Below are 13483 nucleotides of genomic sequence, written 5' to 3'. Positions count from 1 at the left end.
GTGCATAGTACTGTCTATGAGTAAATATCTATCATCCTAAGGCAAGCAGGCCCTTCAATATTAGCAGCATTTGAAGGAATTATTTGGAACTTGAAAGCATGATGATCCATACCTTCAACAATACTGGATTTAGCAAGGAATCCGGAAGATGTTTTTAGGGCTCCATTGAACACAACAAAGCTTGCACCTGTAACTGAACAGATATCATATACTTCAATTGCCGATACTAAAAATATTGGATTAACATAGTTTGAGCTTGTATGTATATTGTATGCTATACTAGATGTGCTCACAACTCCTATAGTTCTAGAAAAGAATATTAAGCTCGGAACATGCACCGTAAGGGTATGTAATGCCTGCTAAATGTGCAATAATTAGCAAGCGACACCAAGCTTAACATTCCTGAAAGCGGCCATAGCTGAGTAGAGGGCACATGCTTTGCATGCAGAAGATCCCAGGTTCGATTCCTAGTATCTCCACTGCAAAAAAGGAAAAAGATCACAAGAAGCAGGGCTGGGAAACCCCTCTCTCTGTCAAATCTTTATTACTGTCATTTAGACCTGTTCTCTCTCTCTGTCAAAGACCCTGGAGAACTGTTGCCAGTCAGAAAAGGGAATACCAGCCTGTGATGAGCCAATGGTCTGACTTAGTATAAGGCAGTTTCATATGGTCAGCATTTAAGTAGAGGGTTAATAACAGTTTTACGTTTTTTGTCTATATTATTATAATGTTGAACCTCCACAATAGCGAGAGATCAAAAGTAGGAAGGTGCTGCTTACTGACAACTTCTTTCATGAGAATCTACACACTTTCTAGTGCGGAACAAGGAAGGGCATTTCTTAAGGTGATGGATATTAATATTTATTCTCTACTGTCAAAAAAAGAATCCCAGATCCCAGACTCAAAAATGTGGAACATGCTCCATTGAATTCAACCCTGTATTCAATCCACTTACTTTTCCTAGGGTGTCCAGTAGCACTGTTCGCTTGTGTCTGATAGACTCCATCATCATTCTGTACACAAACTAAGTGAGAATCTGCCTCAGAACTAAAACTTGCTCCAATGCTAATGACATGTTCATTAGAATTATTCATTACTTTCATCACCTGCAGTTACAAAAATGCCATTAATTGTTTTTGCATAGAATCCTTGCTTTATTTATTGACGCCAAGCTCTAAATTGGGTGTCTAAGGCTGCAATTCTGTGCACACTTAAATGGAAGTAATTCCCACTGAATACAATGGAACTTACGTCCGAGTTAACATGCATAGGATCAAGCTGGAAGTGAGACTGATAAAATGTTATCCACCTGTATGTAACCACTCTGACCTCCTTGCATCTCTCTCAAATTCAACCTCTGCTCCGTTTTAGCACCCCTCAACTCTTTCAGAAGGTCAGTGCTACTACTTCTACCTTATACAATGTAAGTCATTGTCTTACACTACAGGCTCCTTCCCCCACACCTGCTATGGGTTTGGCTACAGGAACACATTGTTTAGTCTCATAAAATCTGGAGAAATATTGCTTAAGACCTAGAGTACAATACATTTTACACTGTTTTCCAATATCAAATAACATTTATATTCTCACATCAAGATGTTTTATAACTTTGCAAGACAGAGCACACATGTACATTTTTTATCCTGTCCTAAGGATCTCATGACAGAAATACATGGTTCTCCTGTGCCCAATTTTATCCCACAACAACCCTGTGAAGTATTTACAGAGAATTACTGCCCCAAAGTCACTCAGTGAGCTCCACAGCTGACTGAAGATTTGAAACTGGGTTTTTCTAGGTTAAATCCAAACACCCTAGCAGCAGACTGGTACTGTATAGTCCACACACACTATATTCTGCAGTTATCTTTCTGCATATCAAGAGAAATTCAATAATGCAAGCAGGCAGAGCTATGAACAGCTAAAGGAAGAAAGGTTTCTAGCATAGTTTCCACAGATATTTTAGTATGTCTGCAGCAATATACCAACACCAACCAAATGCAGCGTCATCTTAACAACTGTGTAAGCAATTCAAATCCTAGGCAATGTTAACTGGGTTTCCCATGGGCAGCTGGTTGGCCACTATGTGAACAGAATGGTGGACTAGATGGACCCTTGGTCTGATCCAGCATGGCTCTTCTGACATTCCTGACGGCAGGGCAGACATAATAAACCACGGTTACAAGTAGGAGGGGCAGGGGAATTTGCGTAAAAGTGAAGGGCTGCAGGAAGGAAGTGCATGATGGTGCAGCTCGCTCTTGAGCCCCTACGCAGGGGTGGCCAGATGCTTGATCTCCAGAGCTCTGGACTTCAACTCCCAGAATCCCATGCCAGCATGGCCAATGGTCAGGAAGGCTGAGTTGAAGTCCAAAACATCTAGATCTACTTTTTGCTCATCCGTGCCCTAAGACATCTAGCAACAGCCCTTACTATAAATTATACTTACTTCATTATATCTCCTCAGAGGTATTTTAATGCAGCTCCTACCCATTTCCATATGAATAAATAAATAATCTATTGTACGCAATGTATATTGATAGTTCCGAAGATCCTGTAATGCAGTAAAAGTTGATTAATCTAGATGCTTCACTCTGAACAGCATGGGTATCTCATTACTACTGTCCATAGTATGGAAAGGAATCAATCTCCGCCCCTCCCAAGTCCAGCATCATGTTATTCACAGAAACATTCAGGCATTACTCCAAGTAAGTGAAGGCCCCACAAATTGTTCAAAAACTGACCAACTGCCTTCTGCAGACCAGTTATTATAAATACCTAGCAGCTACAAAGTATATTGAACAAATTCAGAGTAAACCAAGTCAGAGAAGGAGTTATGTTCTAATTATAATAAATGTATTCTAAATCTTTTAATTTCTTTAATGGAGCTGAACTTTAAATCTTTAATGTCAAGTGTTTTAATTCCTTGAAACCCTGATTTTCATAGGCTGGGTTCACACAATATGACAAGCCAGAGTACAAGTCAAGTATGGGTTGTTGTTGAAATGTGGATTGTTGTGTTGTGGGAACCCAGCCACACTAACAAACCATGGTTTCTTAACCATGAACAACCCACGAAGAGAACCCATGGTTTGTTGTTGGGTTGTGAAATGTGGATTGTTCATGGTTAACAAACCATGGTTTGTGAGCGCAGCTGGGTTCACACAACACAACCCACAGTTCAATGACAACCCACACTCAACCCATACTCTGACTTGTTGTGTTGTGTGAACCAGGTCGTAGTCTACAATTACTGTTAACTAAAAAGGTTTTATTTCCTACTAATGTGTTTGAAACATTCCACTATAAAATATTAGCGTAGCTACACAAATGCATGTCTTTTTATAAAATTACATTTTGTTAAAAGGTATAGAATAATGAATATTCACACGTTCCCCAAGTGTGAATAAAGGTATCAACTGCCTTCCTAAGTCACACTTCCAACATTTAATTAATGTCTACGCACCTTTCAGAGGATGGAACACATTCCATCCACAATTCACACTACTAAACCCCAGCTGCTACTTCTCCACTGCAAGCAGGTATGATATGCAAGGAAGGAACATGCTTAAATCTTGCCACTGTTGAGGCCCAACACATACACTTGTGAAGGAAACATGGGCCCAGAATTCCAACTGGGAGATAAGCAATGGGGTGGGGCCTGTAGTGGAGATGTGGTGGCCGGGGGGAAGGGCTAAGCACCTCCTGGCACTGCTTTGGCTGTGGACAGAAAGATGCTGAAAAGATTAGCAGGAAACATTCTCATTAGGCACATTTATTGCAAAATTACTGGGCAAGCTTGAAATGTCATGTAATCTTGGGAAAACATGAAGTTGTTGTTGTTGTTATTTACATTTCTATACCGCCCAATAGCTGGAGCTCTCTGGGCAGTTTACAAAGATTAAAAACATTAAAAATACAATATACAGAGGGACTACTCAGAATGGAACTTCCAAGGAAATTTGGAAGTATGGGGGAGAAAGAAAACCAAACATAAAATCCCATTTTCTGGAAGCGCTGACAAGGGTGGTAAGCAAGCAGAGAAAAGTGTTCTAGGTGATAACCCAAATCCTCTCTGAAGCATGGTTATATATGGACTAACAGGGGATATTGCTCTGTAAGTATTTAGGTAGTATTTCTGGGTTTTTACACCCTATTAAAATTAACACCAAGTGTTTAATTATTTGAAACTTGTAGAGAAAGAGTATTAAAACAAGAAATTAGGCAGTTTTATAACAGACCACCTATGCAGCTTTAATTTGTAACATTAAGTCCACTTAATGTGGTAGATATTTGCCTTTATACACAAAATTACATACATATCAAACCGTGATATTTTTCAAACAATTCAAACATTATTCTCAAACCCACCTTCAATTTTGTTTCACTCATCTTATAGGTTCCTATAATTATCTCTCACAAATAGTGTTATTAAAGTGTTTAAAACAAAGATCTTGATTTCTTCTTGATGTTGCAATTTTAGTATCAGCAACAGGGCAAGAAAGAAATATAAGCAAAAGCGTGTACTCACAACAAGTAAGTCCATGACTGTGTGTCCTATATCTCCAAACAGAGGCTTTCTATGTCTGATACTTGTTAAAGGAGTTGGGTACACTAGCAAAAAGAAAAACAAACAAAACTGACTAATTTCTAAGTAACATAATCTCTTCAGAGGTTGACATTTGGACTTGGTTTTTACATGCAAAGCAAAATATAAAGCACTTGCAAGACTAGTTCCACAAACTCAGTGGGGCCTTTGGTTTGTTTTTCAAACCACAGCCCCCAGTGCCATATAGCAAACCCCTTGATAACCTAACATGGAGGTTTGCTGTCCAAAGGATAATAGCAAAAAATGCCACTGGACATACCCAATCCCTTGGGTGCGTATTTAGAATCTAATCACTATATTTGGACCCCAGTGAATAGTCTATGGCTGCTAATAACCACTGATAAAGCTATCCTTCCTGAATTTTAAGAAGTCATCAAAACTAGTGGTCATAACCACATCTTCTGGCAGCAAATTCTACAAGTCAAGTATGAACTGAAAAACTTTCTTTTTTCTTTCCTGAACTTAGTGACAATTATTTTCACTGGATGACACAACTTTCCAGTATTTCTGAAGAGGGAGGAAAAGGGGAGAGAGAGCCATAATTTTATAAACTTCTATTTTGTTTGCCTCCCCACCTCCTCTTTTAAAAACTAAAAACCTCCAATTATTTTACTCCTTCCTTGCAAGATAGATGCTCTAATACCTTGATTATTTTAGGCACCTAGTTCTGATCTCCAGCCTTACAATAGAGCTTTTGGATATGGCGAACCTGAACTGAACAAAGTATTTCAAATACAGCTAACATATCTATATAAACAGTGTGGCAACATTTAATTTCAGTCCTCTGTCTAATAATTCCTAACCTTATATGTGCCTTACTGCCACAAAACAAGCTAGCACTTCCAGTGATTCTTCTGCTACAAACTCAAGACCTCTTTCTTCAGTACTTAATGATTAGTTTAGGGGTTGGTGCAGAAGATGTTTTTTGTCCCAATGTTTTGCACTTATTCTGAATATCTATTACCATTTTGATACCCATTCACCTAGTTTGGAGCAATCCTCTGAGAAGCCCTATAAGCATCTGCTTGCGATACCAGCTTCCCAGATAGTTTGGCATCATCTTTAAACTTCAGCTACTTCACTACTCACCCTCAATTCCAGAATTTATATGGAATTTATGAATTTATAAATAGGAGATACCCCAACATAGATCCTGGGGTCCTGCAGTATCTGCTTCCTACCCTTTCTCTTCAATTAAAAAAACACTAATTACGAATCTAGAAGTCATAGGACATTTCCTCCTAAAGGAACACGCGTTGAGAAGCTTTGTCAAACATTTACTGAAAAGCCAAGTATGTCTATTTATGTTTACCCCTACCTAAATTCCTTTTGACATCATCAAAGAACTTTGAAAGAAGGTTGATGAGACAAGACTTCCCAATACAGAATTCCCAATTCCCAATACGCAATACAATTGCGTCTCACCAACCTTGCTACATTCATCTAGTGAGAAATGGATACAGGACAAGACTCAGAGCCAAGCAAATTAACAAGATATTGAAACTGCAAATATTGCCAATCAGCTCTGATCCAATTCCTTCCATTATATGTAAATTGGTATTTCTGTATATACTGCTGGAAAAGGCCCTTGGATGGATACATTCATTGTTTCTTATCAACAGTGCAAAACTGTGAAAAGAGATGTTCATAGGACCATGCAATATACTACTAATGGACTCCATAGCAAGATCAATAAATGGCACTGACATTTGCAAGCAGACTGAGGAGACAGGTCAATATACAATCCATTACCTTTCAGATTAACGCATAGATCGAGTATTTGAAATAGTAGAGATTAAAACTCACCCCCATATTCTGCTCCCAATCTCAACATCAAACGAATTGGAAAAACCTTTGCCCAAGGTACCTCTTGTTTCTGAATAAGAATGCCACATAAAAAAGGCTGTTTGGGTAATACAACGTCATCCAGTTTTTGAAAAGTTGGTGTAACAAACAGGAATCCACCATGTTCCTTGCTTCCAAGAAAGCCTTCAGTGAAGGTAATATTTTCCAGATTTCCTATGAATTTTCCTGGTTAGAGAATACATCTGGTCAAAGTCATAACAAACAAACCCTTGATACAGTCACGGAGATAACTGTCTTGGAGCATCTGAAGCAAAATAAGGACTTAGTTTGCTATTGGAAAGTCCATGTGTACTATCCGGAGAAGCATGAGTGGAGTTCTGCTCGTGCAATGGGTCTTTCCTGCCCCCCCCCACTACAGCCCCATGCACCCACTGCTTTTGAACTGTATTTCAGAAAATTCCCCAAAATGAAATCAGTAGTAAGTGGGGGGACATAATTCCCTGAAACACATCTTGTCCACTATTACTGAGGTTCCCCTACAAAGAGCAACTGCAGGGCAGTGTTTGGTCAGTTCAAGGGTAGAATAGTTCACACAGGAAGACAATGAGGCTAATCAGGCTTGTCAGTACCCCATGTAAACTCAGTGTGGGCCATAATGCCACAGAAGTCCCTGCCATATTCATGGGTTCCATGTCAGACAAATCCATCTGGAAAAGGATTCTATCAAAATGCAAACTTTGAAAATCACTGCCCTATATCCTTCTGTTCTGACAATTCTGCAATACAAACTTGGTTACAAATCTGGTTTTGTGTGTGTGTTTGGGTATAGAAGTTCAGTGAAGAGAACTAGATTGGACTGTCATTCAGCTTCTTCTATATCTAAAATCAACTAAAGGCAATTGTTGCTTTCATGAAATTGGACCCATCATCAACGACAAACTTTTAAGATTATTAAACATTGTAACTGACAAGTGAATGTTAACAGGTAGAGAAGAAACTGCTCAGGGAATAGGGAAGCTGAGCAGGTATATCCATTGATGTGTTTGGTTTTTAATGGCTTTGGTGTTCATGTGGGATTAATAGTAAAATGTAGATTTAAATCAGCCTTAAGCTGGGGGATACTGGGAGTTGTCCCAAAATCTGGAGGGCACCAGGTTGGGAGAGGCTGCCCTAAGGCACCATTTAAATCAGCCTTATTGATCTGGTGCCCTCCAGCTGTGTTGGCTACAACTCCCAATATCCCCCAGCAGACAGCACCTGCTTTAAGAGTATCCAAGCCACTTCACATACATTTTCTTGTTATAATAATAAATTAGTAAGATTAGTATTCGCTTCTAAACACCATTTCATGAAGTTTGACAGAGTCTGCTTTAAAAGTCCAGTAAAGCTTCATACCTTTTATGGCATCCTTATATATGTTGATAAATAGTTTGAAGATTTCTTTAGGGACATCATCTTCATTTGGCAAACAAACTAACAGTATAATAATTTCTGCCTGCCCCAAGCCCTGCAGTCCATTGGTTGAGAAGTACCAACATCTTTCCGAACAATCTTAAATGACAAAAAAAGTAGGCCGATACTTTTCTTGTTAAGTGCAGAATGTTTAAAAATGCAAGGAGGCACTTTAACCTTTTCTTTCCCAGTGGAGCTCAGTAACTGTGTCCCCCCGCCCCCACTCCCACCTCTGCCTCCCTAATTGATTTTAAAGAGAGTAAATAAGTTGGGAGACCAATCATTGGGCCTCACCAGGGAACAGAGGGCTTTTGGATTCAGCAGATCCAAAGGCACCCCCACCGCACCACCCAGAACACCCTGTTTCAGGGCCTTTTGCTGGCTACTGCCAATGTGAACACTGCTGGTGGTAGCCTTATGCCCACAGAGCTTTCCATAAGCATAACTTGGGCCTCGAGCAGATGCACTGTCAGCCAGAGGAGCCTCTCTCTGCTTGTAGAGGGAGCCCTCCACAGCATCCTAACCGCCGCGAACCACCAGATCTGGGGGTGCAAGACATCAGATTTTGTTCTGTGTTAGCCTTAGTCACACTATTTATAACAATGCTTTTACAAGACTAATAGTCTAATAAAAATCTAATAAAAACCCTATAGTGTAGAGGTTGTTGCAACACTGGTAACAGTTTTAAAAAAATAGGAAGGTGATTATCTTTTGTTGAGGTAGAAATATGCATGTTGTCAAGTCACACAGTCCTCATCGTTAAGAATGAAGGCACTGCAGTGATTGTCATAACTAAAATATTTGCATTTGACACCATTTAGCTTTCTGTACAGCCAAGAACTTTATTTTTCCATTCTGCTTAATGAAGAGTTTGAAAGGTAGCATAATCCTACACCAACAAATGTCTGTTTAATTCAAGATATCACCTTACCTATGTTTATATTTCCTACCAATAATGCCTAGGTCACTTTAGAATTACACAGAAGATGATCCCTGTGCAAGTGTTATTCATTTCAGGACAATAAAATATGCCCTAATGGAAAAGAGAATGAAGTTTATTCAAAAGTAGATATAACAAGCTCTGGAACTAAATATTTAACCTACAGCTTGAATATAATTCATATCACATTAGCATCCATACACAGAGCAAATAGGTTTTAAAAGGATTTTGAGGCAAGGGGTTATACTTACAAAGTAGTATTTTGACATTCACAAGTAGATTTGCATTTAGTATGAATGTTAATGGATTAGATTCTTCAAGTAGTAAGGTAACTTGCCTATGAGAAGGATGTTCTTCCACTAAGGATTCTAAAGAAAAAAAATTAAAATTATTAGTTCAATAGAAAGTATTATTTTCCTAAAGTGATTAGGGATACAGTTGTAATTTGGAACTTGTCAAGGGCTCCTTGGAGGCCTCTCAGTCTAATCTAGTAGCCAAGTCGAGACACAGACAAAGGGATTCCTTTCAAAGCTTTATTCTTCTTTTACAATTTAACAACTATACCGTTTGCAACTAGATCTGAGCAGCACAGTACCTACGCCCTACGTTGGAACAGTTGGTCCCCGTTTGAAAGGGAATTACTGGCAGACCCCTGAACTTAAGGACTAGGGAGAGTCCCTCCCCTTTTCCCTTGGATCCTCTGGTGGGAGGAATCTCCGTCAGCTGTTGGCCCTGGGAAAGAGGAGCGCGCTCCTGTCCCAGGAGCGACTGCTCTTCCTCAGAACCAGAACTACTCTGGGACTCCATTTATTTTATTTATTTATTTATTGCATTTATACCCCGCCTTTTTTCCTCTTGCAAGGAACCCAAGGCGGCTTACATGATCCTCCCCCTCTCCCTTTTATCCTCACAACAACAACCGTGTGAGGTAGGTTGGGCTGAGAGTCTGTGACTGGCCCAAAGTCACCCAGTGAGCTTCCATGGCCGAGTGGGGACTAGAACCCGGATCTCTGGGCTCCCAGTCCAACACTCTAGCCACTACGCCATGGGCTCAGTGTCCACCCTGACAGAACTGCACAGTATTTTTCCTGGTAACTAGAAACATAGTGAGGCAACTGGTGCTTAGGATCATATCCTTCAAGAATGAATCAAGGTGTTATAGTAAGCAGTGTATACAGAGCACAACACTAGGATGAGTCCAGACTAAGAGCGTAATCCTATGGCTGCTAGACAGCGGCTAGAGAACCATATGACTGGTCGGTTTCCAGGACCCAACCTCAGAGTCCATGCTCAGAGGTCGGTTCCTGGAGAACCGCCACCCCACCCTTCCCTGCCACCTCGTGGGCAGTGTGGATTGTCCACGCACTCTGCACTCATAAGAGCAGCATGGAGCGGGGCAAAAGGGGGTGTTCCCCAAGGCAGGGAGTGCAGAAGTGCCGGTACAACACTTCCTATGTGTCATCCAGCCTCCCCACCCTGTGCTCCGATATCCCGTAGCTAGACAGCCAAAATCAGCCATCTAGCCGCGAATGAACGGTAGCTGGAGCATGGACGAAAGGCTCCCCTCCACGCTCCTCCCAGTGTGCATTGGATAGGTGGTTGCCTCCGAGTTCAGAGACAGCTGACTATCCACATAGGATTGCTCCCTAAGGGCTCAATCCTATGCAGATAGGTGGAAGCCTCCAAACATGGAGGCGACTGCCTATCCAATGCAGGGCAGGAGAGCACGGAGGGGATCGTTCCCTCCATGCTTCTCCTGCCCTGCATTTTCAGCTAGACAGCCGATTGCGGCTGGCTAGCCGTGGGAGGGCTGAGCGGGGGAGGAGGCTGCTGTGCGACACACTGGATGCGTCGTAAAGGCATTTCCACCCTCCCCACCCCGGAACGTCTCCCGGAACGCCCCTTTTCGGCCACTCCCCACTCCTCTTGTGAGTGCGGAGGACAGGGCTGTTCCGCACCGCCTCCGAGGCAGCGTGGAAGTTAGGGGAGGTTGGTTCTCCGAGAACCGACCTCAGAGCGTGGGCTCCGAGGTCAGTTCGCGGAAAACTAGATATCCTATGGCCATCCAGCCGCTGTCTAGCGGTCACAGGATTGCTCCCTCCGTTAGTTAAACTTAAGTCCTATTGTTTTTAATGGGAACTAAGTCATGATTAAGTTGATTCCAATGGGATTAAAGTTCAACTAAAAGTCTGGATTGAACCCATTAAAGCCATTTTTACACACTTCCTCAACCCTGGGTTTCACAAAACCAGGACTGTGGATATGGATCCTTGCTGGCCCCACTGTTCCAATAATGGTAAGTGCTTTCTCCCCTCTCCTCAGAAGTTTGCGAAGCTTTTATATTAGCAATGAAAACTGGGAAGGCAAAAGGAGCTAACCCTCAAAATCTTCAAGATAATGAAAACTTTAAAATAGCATAGTTTTCTGTTGATATCCAACTTGCTTGCACTAGAAACAACATAGCTTAATGGCTTGGAGAATGTGCCACAGGATTCCTGTCACACAATGCTAGATTACGCAGAACTATATACAAGAATCTAGTCATTGATATTAAACATGGACATGACATACCTGCAATTTTAAATTCAAACTCAATTTCTAAAAATCAAGTCCTCAGCACTCAAATCAGGAAAACTGTCTAGCAGTAGATGTGAGCATATTTCAATTGAGTTTCATTTACATGTAATGCATCATGTTTTTATGATTCCCAATTCCCTTCTAAACTGCAAACCAATGTAATTCAGCGTTTGGAGCAATGAGAAACATTGCTATTTTTAAAAACACATACCCAAGAACTACCCTGGTAGAAGAAGCTTACCTTTGTCTTTTTCTCCTCTTGCAAGCAGAAGTGGTGGCAACCCATCATCCTCAGGAATAAGGCTTATTTCCTTGCTAATACAGTTTTCAATACCACAAAGCATCCTGTAATCTAATGGACTAACAGGTACATCACTAATTTCATTAGCTGAGACAAGAACAGGATGCCTTGATGGTTCAACAATAGTGGGGAATTCAGCAACAGCAGTTATCACACAGTCAGAATTACTTGACAGCAATTCAGGTTGTCCTTTAGTGGGCAGACAGTCAGAATTACATGACAGCTCAGGTTGACCTTTACTGGGTAATGTGTCTCCTTCTGGAAGAACAGATGGGGGACAACAAAAGATCTCTGTTTGTTCAGCAACATGCGATTCATCTTTTGGTTTTATATCAGTTGTTGCACAGACAGTGTCATTTGTTGGACTTTCAACCTATGATAAAAGTGCTTAAATTAGATATGATATTCACTTGTGTTCAATAGTGTGAAATCTGTATAAGCATTTCAAATATACTTTTGGCTTGAGAGGCAGGGTAACACTATTTAAAATAAAATAGAAAAAACAAGAGCAGGCAGGCAGCTTTCTGCATGGTTACATAGACAGAAGGTGATGAATGAACTATCTTTCTCCTAATGCAATAAAAGGGTACCTACCACCTATCCTGATTAGCAGTGGCTCTACAGTTCACCTAATGTTTTAACCCGCCTTCAACCTACCTACTGTGTGATGTAGTGGGTAGAGTTTTGGACCGACTGGGAAAACTTAGATTCAAACCCCATTCAGCGATGAAGCTCACTAACCCATCTTAAAGGGCTGTGGCAAAGACAAAATGGAACCACCCTTAAGGGGAACCACCCTTAGATTCTTGGACTAAAGGAAGGATACAAAGGAAATACATATATACAATTAGGTTTCAATTCTGGATTGTATTTTTGAAGCACTAATAATACAAGAGAACAAAATAGCATGAATTAGAACATTAAAAAAAGGATGTATGGCATGTCAGACAATGAGCTTCCAACTACAGCAGCAGCAACCCATTGATAATTTTTGCAGCTATGGAATAATGTGTTAAGATAATAGGAATTATGTCTTTTGCTTTCTGTTATCATGCACCACACTAATAGCCCAGTCCTTGCAAAATGGCTACATAGAAAAACAATAGAGACATACCGTGAGTATTTGTGTCATCCATTTGCATGGGGAATCCTGTATCCTGTGATCTGTGTAAGTGTTGCAAAAGCACACCCAAGCAGATCAGATGTACCCTGCACAATGCTAAATTTTAATACAAACTGAGGATTAAAGAGGCATGGCAAGAGACTGGGGAATGGAAAGCATGAAGAAGAGTCATCACTGCAATGACTCCTTTGGTCTTTTATCCCAAGGTCAGGGAAAGTAATGGAAGTTTGCCTACCTTCGTGCCCTGAGCTGATCTTCTAATTAACAGTTGCCAAAAGACCTGGTATAGTGTTCCAGTTCCCTATGATCTAGCAGGCTGTAGGGTAAATTCAGGTTCTAGCAAGGGCTTCAGACAAAATCTAAGCAATGATTTGCCTTATTAAAAAGGAGCAAAGTAGCATGGTGCAGTATCAACTAATTTATATCTTCAAGAACATATAGTAACAATTTCTAGTAAATTAGGGCTTACAGAATATGGTTCCTGTGGGGATCTTCTGGCTCCAGATGACAATTTTGTTGTGTCTGCAACTTCCCCATTGGGCAAAATACCATCTGCAAACCAAACTCTTCTCTGTTCTTTAGGGCATAGCCCTACAGGAGGAGGAAGAAAAAAAAAAAACACCAATAGGTATTTTGTTACTTAATTTGTCCTACAAAAAATTGCTAAGATTTTCAAAAGAC

General features: G+C 40.7%; 1 protein-coding gene across 5 annotated transcripts in view; it reads right to left on the bottom strand.

Annotated features, from left to right (window-relative positions):
• The window catches only part of ZFYVE16 (zinc finger FYVE-type containing 16), a 43153-nt gene that overhangs the window by 8526 nt on the left and 21144 nt on the right, over nt 1-13483 (bottom strand). For 4 of the 5 annotated variants that reach the window (XR_014787640.1, XM_084833556.1, XM_084833558.1 and 1 more), the window contains exons 6-14: nt 13272-13393; nt 11620-12052; nt 9053-9169; nt 7805-7960; nt 6410-6634; nt 4526-4608; nt 2444-2548; nt 956-1106; nt 113-193 (exon numbers count right to left, since the gene is read on the bottom strand). Coding sequence is in view for 4 of the 5 variants with exons in the window: in XM_084833556.1 (XP_084689682.1) it covers nt 113-193; nt 956-1106; nt 2444-2548; nt 4526-4608; nt 6410-6634; nt 7805-7960; nt 9053-9169; nt 11620-12052; nt 13272-13393 (1473 nt within the window). In the remaining variant the exon portion in view is untranslated. Of the gene's footprint in view, nt 1-112; nt 194-955; nt 1107-2443; nt 2549-3406; nt 3715-4525; nt 4609-6409; nt 6635-7804; nt 7961-9052; nt 9170-11619; nt 12053-13271; nt 13394-13483 lie in introns of those variants that run through there. The other variant, XM_084833559.1, reaches the window with a different exon arrangement.

Source organism: Heloderma suspectum, chromosome 2 (genome assembly GCF_057233095.1).
Source record: "Heloderma suspectum isolate Gila_16-S chromosome 2, 16-S_ref, whole genome shotgun sequence".
NCBI classification, from domain to species: domain Eukaryota; kingdom Metazoa; phylum Chordata; class Lepidosauria; order Squamata; family Helodermatidae; genus Heloderma; species Heloderma suspectum.
This window is presented reverse-complemented; position numbering and strand designations above follow the sequence as displayed.